Source organism: Phascolarctos cinereus, unplaced genomic scaffold (genome assembly GCF_003287225.1).
Source record: "Phascolarctos cinereus isolate Bilbo 61053 unplaced genomic scaffold, phaCin_HiC Scaffold_1;HRSCAF=81, whole genome shotgun sequence".
NCBI lineage: Eukaryota > Metazoa > Chordata > Mammalia > Diprotodontia > Phascolarctidae > Phascolarctos > Phascolarctos cinereus.
The window spans coordinates 142,781,650-142,808,739 of record NW_027555514.1 but is presented as its reverse complement, the minus strand read 5'-3'; the positions used below and the strand labels follow the sequence as shown (position 1 = coordinate 142,808,739).

Here is a 27,090-nt window from a genome sequence, read left to right as displayed (position 1 = left end):
ACTCTTTAAGATCTGAATGCACTGTGAAATTACACTTCTCCATCTCCCTATCTCTAGGACTGTGAACTCCTTAAAACAGACTGGTTTTTTTCCTTCTAAGCTATCAAGTCCCTGTGGTATCCCTCAAACTGCTAGCCTAACTCTTGCACTATAACAGATGATGAAGGACTAAGAACATATGAGGATGATGATAGTAATACTGATATTAATAATATATACTAATATTTGTATAAGAATAATAAAAAATAATAATAAACCTTATCCCTTACAAAGTGATTTATAAATATGATCTCATTTTATCCTTTACCCTGGGAGGTAAGTTATATTATTATCTTTACTTCACAGATGAAGAAACTGAGGCAGACAGAGGTTTAAATGACTTGCCTGGGCTCACAATTTAGCTGGATTTAAAAAGCTGGTCTTCTTGATTCCAAGTCTAGCACTCTAGCGTATTCCCAGAATATGAACGAAATACAATACCCTTATGTTCCCCCCGCCAAGCAAAAAAAATAAAAAAAGGAAAACCAATCCAACAGAAGTAGTTCTAGGGCAAAGATTTGGGGTTTCACGATTCCATTTTAGAGAGCACATATACTCCTGAGGATTTTGTTATTCTGGTTTCCCAGATGCCTTTATAAAATTCCACATTCAGGATCAAAGATAAAAGGGAACTCAGAAGCCATCTATATGGAACACTCCCTTCATTTTACAATTGAGGGAACTGGAGAACAGGAAAGTTAAAGTGACTTGCTCAAGGTCACTCAAGTGGTAAACCAAACAGGATTTGAACTCAGATCTTCCAAGTCCACAGCCAGTGGCTCTTTCCACTCTACAGCATCTTCTCATTCTAAATCTCACACTTTCCTGACTTTGGGTCTTGCTTAACAGGCCCACATCTACCTAACAAAGCAGTTCAGGTCTGTAATCAAATGAATAAATTCTTGGTATTCAACCTGGGGCCACAGTGATTTTGGAAAAGGGATGGAAAAGAAGGAATAATGTAATACCAAAATAAATAGAAGACCTGATGTTTGCCCTCAAGCTTATAATTCAGAACTCTTTCCTTTCTTCTCTATTTCTGGTATCTATTTCTCTCTCAGATACTTTACTATCAACTTTTACATCTCACTTTGATTTTTCCTGCTCTCAATACTTCATGCTTTCTAAATCCTCATTTTCTACTGTTCCAGAAATTTTCTGAGTAGGTGAGTCTTTCTCATATTTCATCTGCTTACCTTGGTAGAGCAGCAAATTATTTATCTCACAGATTTCCTAGAATATAATTCCTTATTCTATTATGGTTATTTTAGACTATTTTAATACAGGATATTTTCTCTAGATTTCTTCACATCTCACCCTTTTCTCTCAACTCATCTTTAAAATTTTACATTGGCCCCTCTTTTGCTGGCTGCTTGAAATTCCAACTTCTTCCTTTTCTTAGCCCTTAGCAGAACTGCTCTTCCTTTCTCTGATATTTCTGCCCACATGCCTTCTCCATAGTTGCTAGGCCCTGGTCACTTCTTCTCTCTTTTCTATCTCCCTCAATTTATGGGCCTACTTTCCTGCCTCTGCATTTTTTTCTCTTCCCCAGGCCCTTTTAACTCACTATTAACTTACTCCTAAAAGCCAAATCCAAACTGTACTGCAACTCCCTACCCTACACCAATAACAAGCTCTCTTCTCTCTTTTCACTCTCTTCTCTGGGCTGCCACATGCTTCAGATTGCCAGATTGCATGTGAGTCAATGACTGTTAGTGACTGGGTGAGATGAGGGTCGAAGTAGCCTGCTGGTCAGGGGCATGGAATTAGAATACAGAGACTTGGGCTTTACTTTCAGAAACTACTTGATTTAGATATAACCTCTGACAAATGGCTTTCTTCTGCCTGTGTGTCTTGTTAAATCAACTGAATAACAGGGAAAACAATACCTTTCCTCAGCTGACCTCAAAAAGATAGGAGGATGAATTGACTAACTATGGGTATCACCTCATAATTCCACTAGTGTCTGAATCTTCGTGGCTCTACCAAGATGCCTACCACCACTCTTCAACACCTAATATAATGTGAGCCACCTCTAGATGAAAGATATGGTAGAAAAGTAAAAGTAATATTCTTCTTTGTCTTAGGTTCTTAGCCTCTTAGGCTCCCTACACTTGTTGATTCTGTCCACATGGTTGGTCCATTTATTCCCCCTCACCCCCGCCCCCAGCAAAACTGAGCTGTCTGTGCTCATTCTTGGTAGGTATGAACCACCAGCCTTGTTATAAATCCTCTCCCGCAAAACACTGGAGATGGTTTCTTTCATTGTGCCAAGAAATCTCTTTTGACCATCTGTAATCTATCCAAAGGCAACAGGCAGGAAATGATGTAAAGAAAAACCCCTGTAAAATGCAACTGGTGGCACTGCCCCCCTCCCTTCCATTCTTACTGCCAGGAACAGGAAGTTGCCTTTCTGGGGGACATGGAACATCTGTGAAAGTTCTGAAAGCTGCTGGGCATCTGTCAGAAGCTAAATGTAGTCAAGACAGATGCTCACAGAATTTGGTAACAAATATGTGTGGCATACTGTATTGAGTTTTTAAATTAAGACTGAAAAAAAAACTCATTAAACCCCCTCCAGCATTACCCAAATAACATTTAAAAAAAAGTCATCCCTAAAAACCTACTATACAATAAACAGGCCTCAAAAATACTTCTTTCTAATGACAGACCAATAAGACCAAAATTTCAAAGAAGCCAGATCTTTCTTCTAGTCGTTCCCTCCCCAACCTAGCACTGCTGTTTTGTTCTATTAATGATGCCTTCATTATTCTGGCACCCTCAGTCAAGGGTCTCAAGGCATCCTAAAATAAATACAAATAGAAGGTATGAACGAAGCGGGCAGCAGGTTCTAACAAGTGAAAAGAAAACAAGAAAAGATATGACAGCCTTCTCTAGCACAGAGACAATAACAAATACATCGACATTGTCAGGAAAATTTGCCCAAGTGTTGTCCTGAAGGTCATAAGGTACATGTAAGGAAACAGAAGTCACGGGATCTACTTTATTAAAGTAGACTCTGTGTTCAGGTTATTATCATTATTTCTCCACTAAGGTGAGAGACCGAATGCCTTCGAGGATGGGGAACTAGTCTCTAAGACAGGAAGACTTAGGTTCAAATCATGCTTTTGATACATACTAGCTTTTGATACATACTAGGGTGATTTTGGGCAAGGCACTGATCCTCTTAGTATTTCAGGCAATTCTCTAAAAGTCGAAATGTAGAGCTGGTGACAATTTATGTTGATAAAGTGAATTTCCCCACATAAAATTTCAACAAATAACAGGTCCAGTCCGGAAAAAAAAAGTGGCCCTTCAACACCGTGGTGTGGATGTGGGCTTAGGTTCCCAAAGGCTAGATATCAAAGAAGGTCCAGCTGCAGCAGGCCCTACCAAACTGGAAAGGTTTCCAGCCTGATGACGGACTGCAGAGCTGCACTAAGAATCACAGAATCTCGGAGTCGGAAGGGGCTTCAGAGGTCATCTACTCCCAACTCATACCTAAACAGGAATCCTGTCAGCAAGTTTTTCTTATCTCAAGCCTAAATCTTGCCTTTGCAACTTTCAGCCAGTATTCTTGATTCTAACCTCTGGAGATAGCCGAACAATGTAATCTCTTGTCCACAAGATAGCCCTTCAAAGACTTGAAGATGGCCATCGGGTCCTTTTAAATCTTCTCTAAACTAAACTTCCTCAGTTTCTTTGGTCAATCCATGGATGGCACAGTCTCCAGACCTCTCACCAATCTGGCTGCCCTCTTTTAGACATGCTGCTGCCTTTTAATGTCCTTCCTGGAATGAGAAAGCCAGAACTCAACATATCAGTCTATGAATGATCTAGCTAGGTTACAGTACACAGCAGAACTCTCTCGGTCTTGTTCTGGACACTGTGCTTCTCTCAATTTGGGCTAGGAACACATTTGCTTTTCTAGCTGCCCTAACATTTTGGTGGCTCATTCATACTTAACTTGTAGCTCAATAAACTCCCAGACTGTTTTCACATGAACCACTATTTAGCCATGTCTTCCCCATTTCGTACTTGTGAAGCTGATTTTTTGAACCCAAGTGATAAGATTTTATATTCATCACTTTATTACATTTCATGTTATTAGATCTGGCCCATTGTTCTAACCTGTATTGCCAAGTAGTGAAAAGCTTATTGCCAGGTTAGGTAAAGAGTAACAAATTTTCCAGCTACAGTAACACTCTTGAACACAGATTTTTCTCTTAGTAGAGAGAATACCCACATTTATGAAATCGCGTCAGGTACTGAAATATTATTATGATTACTGAGATAACTTTGAATAAAATGAACAGCTTCTCTGATGCTGTAGTTTTAAGACTCATCGAATTTTGCACTGCCAGCTACAATCACTGTTTGCTTAAGTATAATTTTCTGCATCATTTCAAAAGGAAGGTTGGAGACTCTAGTTGTCACAACACTCTGTTGATCATTAAAATCTGTCTTATGTATAGGACACAAAAGAGGTTATGTGACTTGCTCATGGCCATCCAGCTATTAAGCATTAGAGGTAGAATGAAGTCAAATCTAGAGGCATTAATTAAGTACCTACTATGTGCCAGGCCTTATACTAAGTGCTGGGGATACAAAGAAAGGCAAAAAATAGTCCCTGTCCTCAAGGAGCTCACCATCTAACGAGGGATAAAACATGCAAACAACTATGAATAAACAAGATCTATACAGGATAAATTGAAGGCAATCTCACAGGGACTGCCTTCAGGTCCAATGTTCTTAACACTGGTTGACCAATTCTATTGCATGTCATCAGAGGGACAGATGATTTCTTAGTGACATGCCAGGTAAGTACCAATGCTCACAGAGAAGGTACTTGATGAGATTTAGCAGGGCAGTGGCAAAAACACTGAATTTGAGACTAGCCATGTGTCCACAGGTGAGTTGCTTAATCTCTTTTAGCCTCTGTTTCCTTGATTGTAAAATGGAGAGAATAATAACTCTATTACCCAGCAAACAGGGTTGTTGTGAAGTAGGTACTCTGTGAAATGCTATGTAAATATGGTTATTATTATTACCAATGTTTCAGTGATGGCCGAACTGCTGTGCCCCAAGCTGTCATGCTGATTTGCTCTTAGTTTCAGGTATTATAGATGACTGCTTAATAGCATTAGAAAATATGCCAGCACTCATTATTTGAGTTATCTCAAATATACAGGATAAATTAACAAAGTCCACAGGTAATCCCCAGATTGCATTTCTGTTAATACAGGTTGTGCCTTGCTTTATATACTAGTTGGGCTCTGGCCCTATGCTCAGTGCTGAGGTGAATGCAGGGTGTTAAGTATGGTCTCTCTCCACCAAAGACTTGTGGTCAAGTTGAAGAGACAAGATAGATACAAGTGAAACAGAGTTCAAGACAGTATATGATTGAGTGCCCAAATGAGTAACATAAATAAATTGTTAGATCAGAATGGGGAAACCAGTAGAGGCTGGAATTAACTTTCCAGCTTCGGTCTCTGTAAATAAGAGGCCTTTTTCAGAAAAGGCCCAGTTGTTACTTCCTCCTCTACAGCCTTTGAAATTGGCTTGCATTTGCTTTATTTATATACATTATTTTGTATTTACTTATATGTAAACATGATGTTTCCCACACAGACAGTAAGCTCCCTGAGGACAGATATTATTTTGTTCTGGTCTTTGTATTCCCAGCTCCTGGTATAATGGCTGGCATAGAGTAGGTGTTTAATAAATGCTTATTGATCAATTGAAGGCTGAGAAGGCTTTTTAGAAGAGATGGAACTTGATCTTAGGCCATAACAATAAACAGGATTTGGAAAAGTATAGAATAGATGAACAGGAAAAGGTATTCTAGTCAGGGGACACAGCATGAGCAGAAGCTTGGAGATAGAAATAAGCATGGCTCTTTCAGGAAGCAATGAGACCGGCCTAGTTATATCACAGAATTCTTACTAAGGAATATGGTAGTTACAGAGCTAGATGGGACCTTAGAGATCATGGAATCTACCCCCCTCATTTTCCATTTGGGGAAATAGGTCCAAGAAATTAAGAGATTGGGGTTGATTATAGAAGGGGCAAGAAGCTAGAATGAGGAGTTTAGACTAGTTTTTAGGCACAATACGGGATAGTGGAAAGGGTACTGGACCTGTAGTCATGAGAAACCTGGGTTTGATTCCTGCTTCTGATATTAGCTGGTGACCCCCTTTAGCTGGTGACCCTTCAGTTTCTTCATCTGTCAAATGGGAACAATAATATCTATACCCACCTCACCAGGCTGTTGTGAGGTTTAATTATATGCAAAAGCACTCTGCAAACTTTAAAGCATGATATAAATGTCAGCTATTACTGTTAGTCAACAGGGTGTCATTAAAGATTTTTGAGTCCAAGAGTGACATGATAAATTTGGTGTTTTAGGGAGATTCATTTTGAAATTGTATATGTAGCTGACTATATAAGGGAGAGATAGGAGGCAAGGAACATAGTTTGGAAGATGATACAGATGTAAGATAAGGACCTGGATTATCAAGATAGCATGGAAAGAGGAAGGGAGAAAGGAGCACACAAGTCATTTAAAAGAAAGAATAAATAGGACTTAGTGAATGACTGCATAAGGGGATAAAGAAAATGTGGAAAGACTCTAAGGTTTCAGATAATCATCCTTCCCACATTTACATAAAGTTATTTATCTACAAAAACCCTGTCAGATATGAAGTACCAAGTACCCCTGGCCTGGAGATGTTAGGTGATTTGCCCAGGTTCATATAGTTTCTGTGAGAGTTGGTACTTGAACACTGGGACCTCTTTCCCTCCAGGATACATATACCACCTCTCTAACTTGGGGCAGCAATGAAGGAACTAGGGAAGTTGAGAGTGGAAATGTATTTGTATGTATTTGTATGGGGCTGAGGGGAAATAGAAGAGAGGCAATGAGTTCAGCTTTAGATATACTGACTTCCAAGGGTCAGTGAGACATATAAGCAGAGAGAGGAGGCAGTTTAGTGGACAGAAGACTAGATTTGAGTCAGAGGATCTGGGTAGAAAACTCAGCTCTTCTGTGTAACCTTAGGAAAGTAACTTAAGCTCTCTGGGCCTCACCTTCTTTGTCGACAGAGGGTTCAGTCAGATGTCCTCTAAGGCCCCTGCCAACCCTAAAGCTATGAGTCTATGTATCACAGGCAGTTGGAAATAGGAAACTGAAACAAAATTAGTTTACTGAGAAAAAGGAAACCAAAAAAGCAGAAGGTCAAAGGACTAGGTCTTAGGGAGTAACCCCTTGAGGGGAAGAAACATCACAGGAGGAGTCAGCAAAGGAGAATTAAAAAACTGTATGTAAAAAATATATATACTGGGCAAATTCAATCACATTTCAAAAAATGCTAATGCAGCTTATGATTTAGAGAAATCCCATTTAAAATCCTTATGTAAAACATGTAATCATTCCTTTCACTTATCCTTTATATAAATCTGGATTTTCATGTATTGAGCTTATTTAAATCAAGGTACACCTATATTTTTAATTCTCTTCCATCACCAAGCCTTTTGTCAGAGCTGAAAAAAAAAGTAGCAGAACTAATTTTAATTTCATATCTCTTTCCTGCTCCTGGCCTGTTTCTGAAACTGAAAGTGGTAAGAAGGGTTGCACAAGGCAAGAGAAGCAAGAAATGTAGATAATCTAGCAACTGATTAGATGGGATCACAAACTTAAGAACTGGAAGGGACCTCGGAGGTCATCTAGGCCAAAAACCTCATTTTACAAATGAGGAAACCCAGGGCCAGAGAGAATAAGGGACACGCCCAATATACATAGTAACAGGCAGAGTTAGGATTCCAAAACCATTCCTTTGTCATCCAATCATGAACTCCTTCCCTTGTGCCACAATGAGATGACCTACTACCCCATGCATTCTAGCATACCCACCTCATCATCCCCCTTGACTCTACTCCTATTACTTTTTTTTTTTGGGAGGGGGGCCAGGCAATGAGGTTAAGTGACTTGCCCAGGGTCACACAGCTAGTAAGTGTTATGTGTCTGAGGCCGCATTTGAACTCAGGTCCTCCTGAATCCAGGGCTGGTGCTCTATCCACTGTGCCACCTAGCTGCCCTAACTCCTGTTACTTTTGCAGAGAAAGAAGAGTTTTATTTCTCTAAGCTATGCTTTAGTTTACAATTTTTTATGTCTTGGTCCAGTGTTAAGAGAGAGTTGGATTGACAGGCAAAGTATTCATTGGATGCTAGGTCCCATCAGTGTGCCCAATGGTTCTTGAAACCTCAGACTCCAAAGTCCCCTGATTGAGGAACAAGCAAGTAGGAACCAGACTCTCCTATTTTTTCCACCAACATCTTTCCCTGAGAAAGGCATCACCAATTCATCTGTGACCTAAAGGCTGATTATTTATGAAATGCACAAGAGCCCAAATTAATCAGTTAGATGAGGTCTGGAATCACTGAAATTGAAAATGACCAGATTATATAGTTCTCATACAGCAATTTAGGTCTTTTCTCAATCCAGACCAGTCTAAGGAATGCTGTCCATTCACTCAACCCTTGAGACAGACTCCACCAGGTATACCTTTGACTAGAGACAACAAAGACTTTCAAACCCCCTTAGCAAGTATTTCAGAACCTATGGAAAGGATGGTCCTAATGTGATCCATATTGAAAAGCCATCTCTATTCCATCCCTTAAAGGACACCACCCCTCAATGCAAACCCTTACAATCCCAGTGCCAAACCGAAATCCCAGTGAAAAGCAGCCCAAAAAATGTTAAAAAGGAAAAAAAAAAGAGAAGGAAAAGGGAAAAAAAATCACTGTAGATAGATGCCCCTGGAGTTGCTTGGCAACCATCTTTTCTAACACCTTCCTTCAAAAAAGGAAAGGTTTGAATCTGCACCAAAGATTTCATTCAGGCCAGTCCCCTGCCTTTAAAGACTCTGAAATTAACACCCTCAGTGAAAGTATTGGGGAATCATAGCTAAAACCTCAAAGATCCCCTGCCCATCATGAATGTTCTAGTGCTGTATCCCCTCAGAACAGGTCTCCTTTGTGATGGAGACAGGCAAGAAATAGTGAAAGAAAAAGGCCATTCAAACATGACTACATTTCCTAAAAACAATGTTGCATGTGGATCTTGAAGGAATTTCTCAAGGGGAAAGGCAGTCAACCCGAAGGGCTTTACTCTTCATTACTGCTGGAAAATTCTGTTGGGTAATTCTAGGCAGAAACGAAGCTCTTGATCTCACAACTCTAACTGTACTACTGAGGAAAAAAGACTTCATACCTTTTGCTAGTCTCACGACTATACCTCAATTGGTGTGCTTACCCCCAAGGCATGATGGGAACACAAACTGGGGATAATGTATTTGCAGAGGCTATCCAATTGTCCTGTCTCACCTCAAAACCCCCTGTACTACCTCCTTATTTGTGGCAGATTGAAGCACAGAACTGACTCGGTCCACCAAAGCCTCTACTCAATTTTCAGAATGCTTTTCTTAGACTGTATGTAGTCCAGGTGACTTGGTAGATGCAGGGGAGAACTTAATGTAGGGAATAAGGAGGTGTGCCAGCTGACCATCTAGATGAAGAGACCACATAAGGAGTGTGTCACAGGATTTTATACCAGATACAATTAATTCAAGTATTCTCAACAACCTACTAAGAATTACTCACAGTTTCTGTGGCCTGCTGTTGGTGGCATTCTCAATAGAAACTCTCTAGAAAACTAACAGCCTGGAGACAGATTCTGAGTTCTTCCCTTTTTAAGTCCTGGTAAACACAAAGAGCCACAGATCTATGAGAGACAAAAGACTTTATCAGCATAAGTGAGAAGAAGGCTGGGTTTGAAAGAAGGATACCTGTATTTGTATGCCAATTCTGGTTAACTGGGTGACCAGAACAAGTCACTTAACCTCTCTGAGACTTAATTTCCTCATCTGTAAAATGGGGGTCACAAATGCCTACTTTACAGTTCTTGCGAGTGAAGTAGTGTGTAAACTTCAAAGTGTTGTCTGAATCTGTTACTGAATTGATCGATCAACAAGCATTTATAAGCACCTATTATGTGTCAGGCACTGTGCTAGGCACTGGGAATGTAAAAGTAAAAATGAAACAGTCCTTGACCTCATACTTTAAGGATCTATGCAATATAGATTGTAAACCACTTACAACTTATTCATATCCATACAATAGATTCATACTTAACAGATAAGTCTTCAAGAGCTGGGGGCTGCTCAGAGGCCTTCAATGACTTGTCCACAGTCACATGGCTAGGAATTATTATCTGAGGCAGGTTTTTAACATAGTTTTTTCCCAACTCCAGTCTAGCACTCTATCCACTACAAAACAGTGTTTCTATAATAATGATTATCATTTTTAAAAAAATAGAGAATGCTCCCTCTAGCTAAGGGACATTCTCCTAAAGCAATGAAATTGCCTGCAACACAGTAAAGAGGAAAGAGCATCACATCTGGAGCCAGAAGACCTGGGTTCAGATCTTGGCTCTCCTACTTACTACCTATATAACCTTCAGCAAATCACTAAAGTACTCTGGGCCTCACTCTTCTCAATTACTAAATCTCATTTACTAAAGCTTTTCCAGCTTTATAGCCTGTGGTACTTAAGATATCTTGTTCTTTGGCTTTGCAACTTTGGGTAGCACACAGCAAGGATTCAATTTCCTAGAACTTTGCACCTACCCTAAGTCTACTGAAACCAAGCTGGGAACACAATCATTTCATTTCCCAATCCAGATTAATGAAACATCTAACACTTGGCTAATCCAAATTCATTATCTTTCTCTCTAAAACTACTTCAGCTTCTAACTTTCAGATTTATGTCAAGGGTACCAATCAGTCAGTTAATAAACATTAAGTGTCTACTATGTGCCAGGAACCATGTTAGGTGCCATTCTTCCAGTTACCCACATCTGTAGAGCTCTGCTTGAGTCTTCACTCTCTTTCCCACACCAGCCTCTCTCCCTCTGTAGTCAATAAGTTGTCAACTTTTGTTTAGTTGACCTCCTCATTATTTCTTGCTTATTACCCTTTCTCTTCATTTACACCACAATGCTAGTTGAGGCCCTCCCATCCTCTCAGCTGGACCAAGGCAAAAGCCCCTAAGTGACTCACTCTGTCTCTTCTTCTTTATTGCAGCCTTCAAAAAGTTCAATTCATATTACTAACACACAGATACTAACACATATATCCCTGCCCAGCCCTCCCCACTCTTACAGAAGCATTAGCCACTTCCTATTGCCCCAGGATCAAATATAAACTCCTCTACTTAGCATTCACAATCTGGCCCATCTTCCCAGGCTGACTTCATATTACACTCTCCAGCCAAACTTGCTATTCCATGTACATAACATTCCATTTCCTATCTCCATGCCTTTTTACAGCTTGTCCCCCATGCCAAGAATACTTTCCCTCTTCAACTCCAGCTCTTGGAACCCCAAACTCAGTTCAAGGCTCAATTCAAGTCCCTTCTCCTTCTCCAAGAGACTTTCCCCTCATTCCTCTACCTCAAGCCCCAACCCCAAATTATCACTTTTTAAAATTTTGCATATATCCTATATCAGACCCGCACAACTTGGCAATAGGTAGGGGCCAAAATTAAAATAAAGGCTATATGTATATGTAAAGCCATATACAAAAAAGAAAAAAAAGGCTAAGCTTCTTTGGGCTACAGATAGGTTTTCAGTAGCTCACTTTCCAAGTATAGGTATAAATAATGAATAAACTATTTTGCAAATAAACCATACAAAAAAGGGAAATGTCAATTAATATCAATTAATTACACATTACTGTTTTTATTTATCATGAAATTACATTAATATTTTAAAAATTACTTTGCTAAGTGGTACAAGTTTTAATACATTTTTCAGGTTTTCTTACTACTTACATTTAGTTAATGGGATATATTACACTTCTTGTTAGCAATCAGTTTATTGTACTCTGGAATCATGCTTGAAATTGGTTTCTTTAGAAATCTGAAAACTAACCTTAGTAGATGCCTCACTTTCTGAGTTTACTTCTTGAAAAACCATTGTTCCCCACTGAGATTTTTCAACAATTTGGATGCTTTAATTTGTTTTTCATTGGTGTCCAATTTGCTTAAGTCAAGATGTTTTGATTTGAAATGGCAACGAAGATTGTATTCCTTTGAACAGCTATTACTTCTGGACAAACAAGGCATGATATTTTGTCTCTCATGCAAGTAAACAAGTATCTATTTGTCCACTCTGGATTAAACACTATGTTCTGATTCGATCTTCCATTTCTTTTCAGTACCCATTTTACAAAGTCACCCCAAAAACTTTAATGCTAGAACCAAAAAATCTTCACAGCCACTGATCACATACAAAGAAATACCGAACTGAGTCTCTGACCTTGGAGAGAGTGCCAGACACTCATGCAACTTTGAGGGCAGCTGCAGTGAGGGAGGGAAGAAGCCCTCGAACTGTTGCAGCTCATTCATTGCATTGTGGGTGCTAGCTGCATTGGGTTGTGCTGCACTCATTTTGTCCCTGTTCAATGCCAGTAACAACTGGAAACAGGGAAAAGATAAGACTCTAGCTCCTCTAACACCAGAGACAGACTAATGATGGTTGGTTGAAGTGGGTCACATGACAAACAGGATCAAGTGTGCTGTGGCAACCCGTTCGCCAAGTTACAATGACAGGCACAATAGTGACTAGTGGAAGGTGGGTTAAGTGGGGACACAGACAAAGCATTTGTTACATCTTTACTTTCTTTTACATCCTCCACATTTTTCGAGGACTGCCTGAAATCCTTTGACAAGCTGCAAGTGGCCTGTGGGCCGTATGTTGTGCAGGCCTGTCCTATATAGTCACCTATCTGCTGACATTTTGTATTCTCCCAGTAGAAAATAAGCTTCTTGAAGGCAGGGACTATCTCACTCTTGTACACAAATTTCTAGCAATAACACAGTGCTTGGTCCATAATAGGCACTTAAAAACAGCTTGTTGATTGATTGGCTGATAGGTGGTATAATGGATAGAATGCCAGCTTTGGAGTCAGGAAGTACCGGCCCTAGGCAAATCACCTAACCTCTTCTTAGCCTCAGTTTTCTCATCTATGAAATGGGTATAAGAACAACATTTATTTTATATCGTTGTGAGGATCAAATGAGATAACATATGTAAAGTGCTTTGCAAACCTCAAAGTGCTATATAAATGCTAGCTATTATTTATTATTATTATCATTACTATTATTGATTGGCTGTGGTCAGTGTCATCAGACTGGGTTTGTTCTCTTTCCCCACCTAAATTTCCATGACACATTACTGCTTTGGGGAAGCATCTAACACACTCCAATTTGGCTCTGCAACAATCAACCTCCTGTGATGACAGATGATTGTGTCAGAGTTCTATTTGCTGCTAAGGTATCATAAGGGGTCTCTATTTGGGTTCTACAGAAGCAACAGTATCAGTCATCACTGCTACATTCAAAGAGCCTATGACAAATACAAGTTTATCTTCTGAGATACAGCACTGCTTTCCTCTTGTCTTCACATGTACTTATTTGATTAAAAATCAAAACTAAAATGTACCCAATGCCTCAGAATTACATTACAAAATCCCAGGCACAAAATTAAAACCATTCACTTAAAAATAAAAACTTTCCCCAAAAGCTGAATTCTAGTGGTGCCTGTCTCACTTTACTGTTAGAGATTTTCCTTGGGTGACACAAGATGAACTGTAGGCTCTGGAGTGAAAGGTTCTGGTCCCAAAGATTAGTAGATTCAGACTTTGCTGAACTGAAGAAAGAAGGGAACTCACAGGCTTCAGTTTCAAGCACTAATTCTCTACCTCTCCATTACAGCTACACTTGATGGTCATAGCCATTAACCTGACTGTAGCATTTAGAACTGAGTAGGTACCAACCAACCTATTCAGAGTTGGGAAGTCTTTGGTTAAAAGGGATTATACATAAAGACAGGCTATTATTGTGACTAGTGCTACCATTATATAACTGCTTCTGAAGCGAAAACATAATAAATAAAAGGTTAGCCAAAGATACATAAAAACACACACGACAATGTATAAATATCAACTATACAAAAACGAATCCTCTTTGCCATTCCCTCTAACCTTTTAAATTCAGTTCTGAAGAAGTGAACAGCAGGAAGCTGTGAAACCTTGGACCGAAGGAGGTGAACATGAACTCAAAGCCTTAGATAACAATGTAGTCCACTTGACACGGAGCACAGAAGCCTTCAAGATTCTAATCCTCTTCTATCCTTTATGCTTTCCAAGCCCACAGGCAGCAACCCAGACACCAGCCTCTTCTCTGCCATGGGCACCACCAATTCAGATGGATTCCATGTGTAATAAAACTCCCAAGAATAATAGATGTGATTCTAGACATGTTTAATACAAGTACAAACCCTTAACACTTTACAGTGACAACTCACATAACTACAGGACCACAGATTAAGAGCTGGACAGGGTGTTAGGACTCATCTGACCAATACTGATTTTACAGATGAGGAAACTGAGATCCCAGAAAGATTATGAGTGACAGAGACTAGATTTCAACTCAGATTCTATGACTTCAAATCCCAACTCTTTCCACTGTACTAAACTGTGACATGATTATTTTGACATTAGAAGCCATATACAATGATATTAATCCTCTTACATTACTTAAAAACTGGTAGTATGGGATTTTTAAAGAATGTTCATTTCTAATGTCTCTTACAACTCTATGTCTAGTATCCTGTGACTTGAAGGGTTAAGATGACAATTTACTACTTGTGGTTAGAATACTGCTATTTGCCAAAGAGAAAGATTCAGCATAAAGTGGCTATCATTAATTCCACCAAAGGTGGTTTACCTATAACTAGTGACCAAAAGCCCTTGTTATTTTAAGTTCCTAGAAGACAGAGGCCATGCTTTATACTTCTCTGTATCTCCAACAGTGCCTAGCATAGTGCTCTTAGTTTAAAGGTAAACAATAAATATATACATTTCATAAAAGATATCTACAATTCAGCCCAGTAGCATGGAACCTTAGGACAGCATTTTAAAAAGTATACTATGGCTCCTCTATTACAATTTTATTACATTATCATGGTTCTAACAATATTTTGTCATCTTGACCATTAAGGAAACACTAGGTGTTACACTGAACAAGACATCCTGCACGAATCTATGGAAGGAGGAATTCACATAGATTGCATAGGATGAAAGGGTGCCACTGTACAACTTATCCTCAGCAGATACTATAATATAGTTTAGCAAAATGTGTGCATCACGTCATGTCCACCATATTATGATGGAAAAAAAAGCCCAAAAAAACTCAACATAGGAACCCAGGCATGTCAGAATATTAGGAAAGCATAATTTTAAAAATGGAAGCGCCTTCAAAATTAACCGCAAGTAATTGTGGTTTTGTTTCTCTTTTGACGTTGGCTTTGGTAGTTATGACCACCATTCACTTCTTGATCAATCAGGGTCTGATTACATAGACCTGTGAATTATCCAAGCCCTTTGCTTCTCCTTTCCATTTTCTGTTCCTTCTGTTTTTTGAGCTACTCCATAATTTTTCTTCACCCTTACCAAAGGCTAGACAAAGAAAGGGAGGGACAATGAATCTCAAAATCAGCTAATTTTGCCAGATTTAGCAGTTTGTGAAAATAAAAAAAAGGCTCACTAGAGAAAGAAATTGAAATTAATGGCTAAAATAGGGTTATCTGGGTAATCTGTAGATATCACTTATTTTGGTCCCCTATTACCATACATAACCATAAGCTGCCTGTACAATGATAAACGAAGGTAGTTTGTAGTTTTCCATAAATCCTTCCTTCACTGTTCATTGGCATTTCAAAAACCTTTGCTTCTACTAGGAAGGCTGGAGTTCATTTTCTTCAAGTACAAGGTTTCAACGATGCATGCTCACATACCTTAACAACTAAAGCTCTCTCAGGTCCTTTGTAGGCCTTCTAAACCTTACCTTTTGTCCTATTACCGAGGATGTTCAAATCAATACTCTCTTTCTCCCCATACACAGTTTCAGCCCAATTCCACCAAAATCTCAAGAGTACAGAAAACTACACAGTCACAGATAATTTTCCCTCCACACAGTCAGCAAACTGGTAACTTTCCACAAATTTACCTGCATAACATCTGGGAACATTAAAATATAAATTACCAAGATGACAAGCTTCATATCCTAAAAAGGAGGGCGTCCCTTTTTATGACTTTCACAATCTATAAAGAATTCCATAAACCTTTCCTGGCCATATATTGTAAATTGGCTAAAAGCATTTATCTCTAGTGTTTGATAAAACACTTCAATGACTCTTTACTGCATACAGCCAATTGATCCTTTCTCCCTCCCCTTTCCTTGCCCCCAACCCCCAATCTAGCAGGTTATACATTACTAGCTTGAAATTGTGGGTTTCCTAAAAAGATGGGTTTGGTGAGGTCTCTCCTTGCCCTTCTCCCTAATACCTTCTCTTCCTTCCTCCCTTCTCCCAATTAAAGACATATTCTAATACTTTGGAATGAAGGAAGCTATGTAAAGTGGAAAGAGCCCTGGCTCTGTAGTCAGAGAACCTGGGTTCAAATCCCACCTCTGGGGCTTAGGACCCATGTGACCTTCAGCAACTTACTTAACATCCTTAAGCTCCAATTTTTATTACTTATAAAATTAGGGAATTGGAAGACACAGCCTCAGAGGTCCTTCCAGCTCCAGTTTATGATCCTAAGTTTTCTAGGACTTGTTAAAGTATAAGCAATATAGACTCCTGCACCTTAGAGAACTGGAATCATTTAAAAAAAAACTCTCCAAAATTGTATTACAGTAAGGCAGTCAGTAAGAGGAAAACCTTTCTTATTACTGAATGCTTTCTCTTCTACCTAAGGTGAAAAGAGTCTTTTTGGCAAGGGTACCTAACATCTGATCCTGGATAAATACCAGTATATTTACTATTCATCAAGGAAAAAAATGAGAGATGAGAATGAGTAGCTTTTGCAAATAACTTTCTATCATAAACAAATTTCCTCACGTCTCACACACTAGATTTCTGGGAATTATGCTCTTATCTAATCTCAATGCCTGACTGATTTAAAGGAACAATTAACTCATCAAAAAGATCACAAAATATATGACTGAGATTTGAATCCACACCCCTAACAGCCCAAAGTCCAGTCACAAACTGTTGCCAGACAAACAATACTATATGGGATACATGTATACATGAGATGTAAGAATTTCTGACACTGTGAAATTTAATAATTACAGGGTACATTTAACATAAGGTATAGTTTTGTTTTGTTTTCAATATGAATGCTTTATTTTCAAAGCAAGGAAAATGTGTTCTTCCTATGACAGTATCTTAGATATAGTATTTAGTTGCTACACCTTTTGAACTTGAATAACATATGCAGTAACATATGCAGGCAACATTATATATTTAAAGTGAGAATCTGATATGCCAAATACTGCTTGCCCATGGTCTTGGTTAATTCTAGATAAATCAATAATAATTATATCAGGACTTTACATCAGAGATCCCAAAGCAAACATTTCATCCATGATGTACAGGTACAGGAAAAGCTGAGAAAGGTTTAAGAAAGAGTGAATAGAAGAGGGGAATATTTCACAATTCTAAATATGCACTTGAAATGTATAAGTCCATCCAATAGCTACCAAACCAATGGCTAGACAGCAACAAGAGATGATTATTTAACATTATCATCCTATCTGCCCTCTGAGTAACTCAATCTATAAAATGTATATCAAAGTCTGTGGAAGAGAGTATCTATCAGTTTTCACTGTTACTATTTCTCATCCCCAAACTTTATCCTACTTGGCCATTACAATTCATGTACAAAGTTTCTTTTAAGATTTCCTTATTTTCTTCTACCTTGGTGTATAAATCTATCTTGATACAAGCACATATATATATATAAACATACGTATATTATATAGTTTGTGAATATACAATGGACACCCACACAGAGGGGCCTTGCTTTAACTCTATGGTACAGAGTCTTATTAAAGGTGACATCATAATAATGAGGTTCTTCGGACACTTTTGGCAACTATACTTTCTTGGATTGGGTCCAAGATAGATCTATAGTACATTCCATTCCATACTATAGTGGGTCATGTTTTTAACATATGTGCATTTCTTGGATATAAAATAAAACATGCACACACATCTACATCAATAAACCTCTTAGGAATCTATTACCACAATACAAGGCCTATGAGCAACAGGAAATTAGAACCCTTTATTTGGCTAATTTCACAATTTATAGCATATATTGACAACACTGGGTATCAATACAAATGTAAATAATCAAGCAACAAGTCTTTTCACTACTACTAGTCACATAATCTAATGAACGGGATTTGCCACTTGTGACATCTGAGGAAAAGAGTACTCTGTCTTTCCTCAGAAAACTCAGTATTGCACGGAAAAGTGGAATGTAAGAATGACAGTCTTTTGGGGAAAAAATTGTAAGTCTGGACATTTTATTTCAGAACTAGCTCCCCAGTCACTGAATTCCATCTAATACTTTCCTGTATTATGACATTTATTCAACTTAATTTTAAAAGGGCCTTCCACAGCATCTCAAGCTCTATCCTAAGAATATTCCCTGTTGCTAGTGGTCTGCCTTATAAGTCTGCGAGCTCTTAAAGACCTTAAGAGTTTGTCTGAAAAGGAAAAGGACATGCTGGTGTCAATTTCCATTGCTAACCAGCACAGCCTTCTAACACAGATAAGGCAGACAGCACCTAAGTAGTCTCTTAACATAATTCCATCACTCACATCCTAAGTGCGCAAGGTTGAGATGTCACTAAAGTATTCGGAAGCAAAAAAAAAATCTTTAAAATGGAGTTTTATTCTTTAAGCTGTTACTTAATAATTAGAATGTCAAAGCTGAAGGGATGCTAAAGAATTGTCCTGTGTAGGCACAAATTTTACTCTCTAGGTTCTCCATATATGAGTGTCTTTTTCTCTGGAGAGTAAGAAAGTAGACTGAACTTACAAACTTGCATGCTGTCCTCAGGTGTTAATCAACAAAGCCATGCTTATTTCTACTACATCTTTCCAGCTAGGGGCAGCTAAGTCTTGGAGGGGGTGGTGGTGGTAGTGTTCTTTCCTAATGAGCACCTTTTCTCTGGGGATGGTTCTTTGGCACTCTTATGGATTCTATTGGGGGCTTTAACTTAGGGATGCTAGTGTGGCCTGTTTTCAACCATAGCACTTCACACCTTCCTCCTTGACTCATGCCTACCCCATTCACAAGACTTCACATTAGCTCACTGCAATACAAACAAGTCCATCCTTTTGCTTAGCTGAAAGGTGCCATTAGAGTTTCCATTTTGGAATACACAGGCCACAGCTACATATGGCATGCTTATATATGATAAGAGGATGTGATTTATTTGTGATGACCATGTGTGTTCATATGCACAACACCAGCAAGTTATTCATTGAGGCCACAGCCTCACTTGCATGTATTTGGTCTGTGATGACCTACTCACTGTGTCCCATTTCAGGTACTGTATTTCCATGCTAGGAAAACATAGACGGAGAGGAGGTGAAGGCACACATACAGATGCTTATAACCATGCTCACCACATAATGATCTGTGACCAAATGCAAATTGTACCAAATGTGAACCTCTTTAAAGACTTGCCATGTACAATTGTTTTTGATGGAGAGCGAAGTAGCTGCAGAAATTACTGGACATGTGGGGTCAATTTGTTTTGATGACTTTAAAAGGATAAATATGCTTGAGGATGGTACACTCAATGTATGTCTAGTTATTTCTGCGCCAAAAAAAAGGCAATGTCCATTTGAGCAAGAATTTCAGATATGCAGAAGGAAGTCCAATATGGATACTAACTGAAGTATAGTAAACTTCTGTCTTAAATAGCCTTCCTCCCCCCTCTAGTTGTATTTATACTTTGAAGGAAGTTACCACGAAGCGATAGTCACCTGGGCGTGCTCAATTTTTGACAAGCCTTAGTCACTCTGTAACCTAGCAGAACAATTCACATTATATTAGCTATATCCTGTGAAGATTCTGCCACACACACTACCACTAAAATGCCAGTGGTTTCACTTACCTTCTTTATTAAGCCTCATAACCTCCCTGCTTTTTCCACCCTCTTTTCCAGCCTCTTCTAAATCTACATCTGCAGATGAAAAGCAGAAAAAAAAAAGCCAAAGTCAAGGGGGAGGGAAGAGTGTTTATTTGCAAACATTTATATGAATATATATAAATATATGTATTCTATGTACTGCAGAGGACAACCATTCCAAAAATTAAAAAAAATAAAAATGGACAATGCAACATTTGTATCCCAAGTCTGGGTTTCCATCTACCTGGCCCTGATAGGTATCTCCCCCTCCCCCCCCCCCCAAAAACAACAACAACAAAAAACCCCAACCAAACTGTGCAAGCAGCAACAGAGTAGCCCTTTAAACCGATCCACGGCAGGGCTGTAAAAGCCCACCCAGAGGGCTGCGGTGGAAAGCCCGGGCAGCAGGCAGGCAGGCAGGCAGGCAGGCAGACAGACAGATAGACAGACGGACGGACAGACAGCGTTAGCAGCTGGGCCGCTCTCTATGCACCGACGATCTGTCTCTATGTGTATTTATTTAGAGAGAGGGGGAGAAGCATGGAGGACACCGGGGGCCACTCTCTCTCTCTCCCCCACACACTTTTTTTTTCCTTTCTCCCGGTGGCTCTAGGTGAATGGAAAGGTTACAGGATAATAAAAGGAGGAGGAGGCGGCGGGGTTCTTACTGTCGGAGCAGTGTATTTTGGCGGCGTCGATCCAGGAGGACCAGGGTTTGCCCAGAAACGCCTCCGGACTGGGCACTTTGCGATCCAGTGTCGCCATTGCTCTTCCTTCTTGTTGCTTTTCCCCTTTTCCTTCGGCAGCAGCAGCCGAGAGACACGGGATTCGAGAACGCTCCGACGTCATCTTCGGAACGTTCCGACATTGAGTGTTCTGAGAGGGGGAGGGCGGTAGGGGGAGGGGGGGAGGAGGAGGAGGAGGGGAGGAGGACAGGAGGAGGAGGAGAGGAGAGGAGGAGGGAGAGGAGGAGAGAAGGGGAGGGGGAGGAGAAAGGGGAGGAGGAGGAGGAGGAGGAGAAGGAAGAGGAGGAGGACTGAGGAGGAGGAGGAATAGGAGGAGGAGGAGGAGGAGGAGGAGGAGGAGGGGCCGTCGGGCGCCCCAGAGCCAGCTCCGCTCGCAGCCCCGACGGCCGCCAGAGGCAGTAGAGAGACGCGCTGCCAGTTAGTGCCTGAGACAGCGGCTGCTGGAGGTGCACGCATTGGCGGGGGAGGGGGGGGACGGGGGATATGGAGGGGTGAGAGGTTGGGGGTTGGGGAGACCCAGGCTGGAGTGCGTCTCGCGGCGGCTAGTGCTTTTGCTGCTGCTTGGAAGCAGCTGCCGCTGGCCTCGTCGCGACAAATCTGCGGGGAGCCCCGGCGTGAGGGGCGGGGAGGTGGGGGATGACTGTGGCCCGGCGGAAGAGAAGTCTTTCCGGGAGAGTTTACAACGCGAGGGAGGAAAGTTTGCACATCCCTTCCTCAGGCGCCGGGAGCCGGTGGAGTGCTCGCGCAGCCCACACTGCGGGCCGGACGAGGGACCTCAGTATGCGTGGGGGGCTCCGCCGAGTCGCAGAAAGGAGCTATGTGCTGTTAGGCCACCAATGAGGAGGGAGTCCAGGTACTCTCCACTCTGCCGCACACTCGTTGGCTGACATACCTCCTATGGCCATACGATGGAAAGAGGCCTGGGGTGGAGTAGGGGGAGGGGTTAGAGCAACAGTTTTGGAGAGGATGAGAGGGTTGAGCTGGTTGGGTGGGACTGTTGGGTGCTGGGGAGGGGAAGGGAAGGGTCAGAGTGTCGGTAAAGAACTATTGAGTTTCGAGTGAGCAGAGCAGCTTCCAAATTTCTCTCAGAAGTGGGACCTTCCTCGGCAGAAGACTCGACATCCTCGCCCTGCTGCGTAGTAGCTGGCTGTCACATTTATGGGATCATGGGATTTTAAAGTTGGAAGGGACTGAGATCCTACTCTTTCATTTTACACAGAAAGAAACTAAGACACAGAACAGCTAAGTGACTTCCCCGACTAGTTAGCAAGTGGTAGAATTGAGACTGCATTTTAAAAATCTTCTGAACTCAAAGCCAGCCCTTCTTCTGATTAAGGTGGCCGTTTGAGTCCAAGACTATTCCATTCCTGAATGACCAATCAGTCAATATTTAGTTGATCCAGGCACGGTGCTAAGCGCTAGGGGTACAAAAAGAGGCAAAAGACAGTCCCTGGCCTCAAGGAGCTCATAATCTATTTGGAGAGACTACAAGCAAATATATAGAAACAAGACATATATAGGATAAATAGAAAGTAATTAACGGAGGGGAGGCAGTAAAATTAAGAGGACTTGGGGAAGGCTTATAAAAGATGTGATTTTAGTTGGGACCACGAAGCCTGGGAATTCAGTAGGGGGAGTTGAGGAGAGCTTTCCAGTCAAGGCAGACACAGCCAGAGAAAATGCCAGGATCCAAGAGGTAGGACCTAGAGCTCCTATGATGGAGCAGAAAAAACAATGAGTTTGAATCCTGCCCTTGATACGTACTATCTGTCTCTTATTCCTTTTCCTTCTTTGTAAAAAGAGGTGTCAGATGGAATGTTCTGCAGGCTTCCCCTGATCTGTATGTTGGCTTGTTTTGCCTAACTTTCCATTGGTCACCTCAAACTCTAAGTCCCAAAGACATCTGAAACTCAACATGTCCAAAACTAAACTCATTGTCTTCCTCTCCCCCCATTCCCCTAAATCTTTCCCTTTTCTAAACTTTTACTGTTCAGGGCACCATGGTTCTCTGAACTCCCTGACTTGCAGCCTAAGTGTCATTCTCCTCTTTCTTTCCCCGCCACTGTCCCAGTATCCAGTCTTTTGCCAAGTCCTGTCAGTTCTACCTTCAGCAACATCTCTTGTATACATACTCTTTTCTCTACGCATGGCTGTCACATTGGTACAGGTTCTCATTACTTCCCTCCTAGAATATTGCAAAAGACTTGGTTGGTCTCCCTTCCACAGATCTCTCCCCACTCCAGTATACGTTCCACCCAGCTAACAAAACTGTCTTTCCTGGATGTAAGTTGACCATGTCACCTTCCTTCCACCACCTCTCAAATCAGCAAACTTCTGTGGTTCTGCATTACCCGTCCAGGATCAAATATAAAATCCGCTGTCTAGCTTTTAAAGAACTTTACAACCTGTCCCCTTCCTACCTTTCCCAGGTTCTTACATTTTACTCTTTTCTGTGTATTCCACAATCCAGCGACAGTGGTCTCCTTGAAGTTCCTTAGACACTCCATCTCCCTACCCAGAGTTTTTTCACTGTTCCCAATACCTAGAATGCTCCCCCCTCCTCATCTTCTGCCTCCTGGCTTTCTTCAACTCAGCTTAAATCCCATCTTCTGCAGAGAGCCTTTTTTGTGATCCTTCCAGCTGTTTGTTCCTTGCCTCTGAGTCTAACTTCCATTTTAACTACATATGGTTTCTGTATACAATTATTTTTTTTTCATTCTTTCTTCCCAGTTAGAATTTGAGCTCCTTTAGGTCAGAGATTGTTTTTGCCTTTCTTTGTATCCCCATGGCTTAACACAGTTCTTGGCACATAGTAAGTGCTTAATAAATATCTTGGGCATTGCTCAAATTTGGAAGGAACAGCTAGATAAAAGAAAACAATAATAATACACTTATTTTAAAAAAGAAGGAGATTTCCTGGTGACCCACACTATTGCCAGTTCTTATATTCACAATTTTTAAGTTTAGACTAAAAGCCAGGAAAGACAAGTGGAAGCAGGCTTGTAGCTGGTTACTGCAAACAGCTCTTCTTTGGCTCCTGTGGTGCTTTTTTGGTTCAGAGGGCATATGCTTTAAGCTGTGTTTCCTTGTCATGTTTAATTTTCTTTGAAACCCTGGTCCTTTATCTGCCTGCACCCATTTTTGAGTTATTTCTGGGGGTTGAGCATTTATTATATGACATGGACTAATTAAAAAAAAGTGAAATTCATTTGTAGGGGATTGGACTTGAATTTGAAATTTGGTTCCATACTTTGGCCACTTGAGCAAACTAGCCACAAAGTAAGACATTCTTCTACAATTTGAACCTGAGATCTTTCACAGTCATGGTCACTGATGTGAGGTAGGCATTAGGAGTATTCAAAAGAATCGAGGAAATGAAACTTCTCTTCATTGTAGTAATGGGAAATTTTGGGTGTGGAGTCTAGCATATATGATCAGATGTGCTTGATGTATTAACTAGTTTTACTGAAATGGTTTTTATTTCTTTTTAAAAAACTTGTTATGAGGAATGACTTTCTAGGGAAGGGAGGAGGGAGAGATATGGTCAGAAATTAATGTGATGTAAAAAAATGCATCAACAAATTTGAGATAACTTTTTCTAAAGAAATAAAATTATAGACCACACTCAGATTTTGTACAAGTCAATTTTTTGAGGAAAAGTGCTGGCTGCTTTTGGAATACACATGCAAACTAAATTATGTATCAGTCTTTCCTCTTGTCAGGGAATGGGGCAACTTTGAGGCTCCATTAGATTAGATTAGTCTCACATTCCATTCATGATTTTCTTATGCCTTTACTCGAATTTTTTTTTTGGTTCTCTTTCATGTCACGATTTGAAAATTTAATATTGTTTTCCTAATCAATATATTTCTTCTCCAAGGAGTCAGAAGGCTTTTTACGAAGAAAAACATTTCTTACTAGAGCTGTGTAAAAATGGAATGGACTGCCTTATGAAGTTCTCCATCACCAGAAATATTCAAGCAGAGGCTGAATGACCGCTTGTCAGGAATGTTACAGAAGGATTTCTTCCTTGAGTGGGAGGTTGGATTAGGTGACCTAACCCCTCTGTCTTTTCACAAGGAGGCAGCATGCTATAAGGCAGCAAGCACTGAGGCCCATTGTGGTCCCAGTTCAACCATTTATTAGCTGTGACCTTGATTTAGTCCCTTTGCCTCTCTGGCCTCAGTTTCCTCATCTATAAAATGAGGGTGTTGGATGAGGTCTTCTGTAAGGTCCTTTCTAACTCTAAATTTTTATTTTATTTTTTATCAGTCTAATTTATAATTCTTTGATTTTATCTCCATTCAGCCCTTTCTTATTTGGATTCCCAGTTTCCTAGGTGCTTGGTACCCATGAACACCATTAAATCTTTAAATACTCAGAAAAACACACCTCTGAGGGTGCTGAACACTTTAATCCAGGTCTCATCATACTGTCCAATAAGTCTTGTGTACTGAAAGGTAGTATGAGAAGGAAAAAGGGGGAAAAAGAGGAGCTGGGAGGGGTCTTCGCACCATGGGAACTTGTTTTTATTACCTGATGTGTTTCATTTGTCTTAATTATCATTTAGAGGACACAGATAAGTTGCCACTGTCATTGAGAATTCCTGTTTTAGATACTGCTGTAAATCAATCAACAAATATTTACTGTAGGCCAAAGCACTTGTGCAGAAAAGTGTAAGATATTGCATCTTAGATAGAGAGCTGTCAGGGACATTAGAGACCATCTATAATCCAACTCCTTCATTTTTTTAAATGAATAAACTGAGGCCCATAGAGGTTAAGTATTACTCAAGTTCACACAAGTAGGAAGTGGCAGAAACAGAATTTGAACCTCTTAGTCCTTTGAATCAAATGCAGGACTCTTCTCTATACCACAGAGGCCGCTAGATACAGTAATGGATAGAGCGCTGGGCCTGGAGTCAGGAAAACCTGAGTTCAAATTCAGCCTCAGACACTTACTTGCTCTGTGACTCTGGGTAAGCCACTTAAACTCTGTATACCTTAGTTTTTTTCAACTGTAAAATGGGGATAATAATAGCACCTATCTTTCAGGGTTGTCATGAGGATCAAATGAGATAATATTTATAAAGTGCTGAGCACAGTGCCCTGCACATAATGGGTTCTATATGAATGCTTATTCCCTTTCCTTTTTCTCACTGTACCTCAACAGAACCCTTGACCTCAAGGAACCAGTGATGTATTCAGGGAGACAGGACCTAGCACTGCAAAATGTTAACTAAGTATACAGAGCAGTAGAGGAGAGTGGCAGAGCTGAGCAAGTCATCTAACTTCTCTGAACCTCAGTTTTCTTGTCTGAAAAATTGGCACAATAATATTTTCATTAGAGGAGCAGTGTGGCTTAGAGGCCTCAGTGTCAAGAAGACCAGAATTCAGTGTGCTTCTGACACATATTAACTTCATGGCCCTGGACAAGTTATTTAATCTGTGGGTGCCCTTGGCAACTCTTTAAGACCACCTGGCAGACCAATTGCTGAACTGCTTCCTCACTGAGTGTAAAGCAGTTTGTAAACTTTGCAGGGCTGTCTAAGTACTTCTGGTGTTGTTAATTTTTTCCAGTCATGTCCAACTCTTTGTGACCCCATGGACCTAAATGTGAATTCCTATTATTATTCCTGAAGATCTGAGGAAGGTGAGCGCCTCATGGGCTGGTGTGATCAGGGTAGAGCTAGGTTTTAAAAGATAGGAATTAGGTGAAAAAGAGATGGAATGGTATTCTAGGGGAAAAGAATTGTATGATCAAAGGCCATGAGTTGGAAATGAGCATGAATTGTTTAAAGGACAATGTGGATATCCTGACTAGAGCAGAAGATTTGTACTGGTGAATAGTGGAGAGGGGAGATTGGAGAAGCAAGTTGAATGCCAGGCTAAAGAAATTGAACTTTAGCCTCTGGACCATGGGGCACCATTGCTAGTCTTTGAGCAGAGGAATGATAGGAGAAAAATGATATTTTAGGATTAGCCTAGAGGCAGTTTTCAGAATAGATTGGAGTAGGGGGGAAACTAGAACCAGAGACACCAGTTAGGAGGCTCTTGAAATATCCCTTGTGTGAAATGATAAAGGCTTGAATGAGGCTGGTGAGAGTAGGTATGGAAAGGAAGGGTCGTATGACAGAGGCTATACAAGGGAAGTATGAACTGAATTTTTGGTGGAATTGATTAGATG

At 40.4% G+C, this 27,090-nt stretch overlaps 1 protein-coding gene across 4 annotated transcripts in view; it reads right to left on the bottom strand.

Annotated features, from left to right (window-relative positions):
• ATXN7L1 (ataxin 7 like 1) overlaps window positions 1–21,302 on the bottom strand; it is a 258,320-nt gene extending 237,018 nt beyond the window's left edge. The window contains exons 1-2 of one of the 4 annotated variants that reach the window (XM_020984562.2): window positions 20,827–21,302; window positions 20,144–20,212 (exon numbers count right to left, since the gene is read on the bottom strand). In XM_020984562.2, the coding sequence (XP_020840221.1) occupies window positions 20,144–20,212; window positions 20,827–21,007 (250 nt within the window). In that variant the 5' untranslated portion in view covers window positions 21,008–21,302. Of the gene's footprint in view, window positions 1–9,700; window positions 9,822–14,142; window positions 14,200–20,143; window positions 20,213–20,826 lie in introns of those variants that run through there. The other 3 variants (XM_020984561.2, XM_078154438.1, XM_078154441.1) reach the window with 3 other exon arrangements.
• Window positions 21,303–27,090: the final 5,788 nt, after the last annotated feature.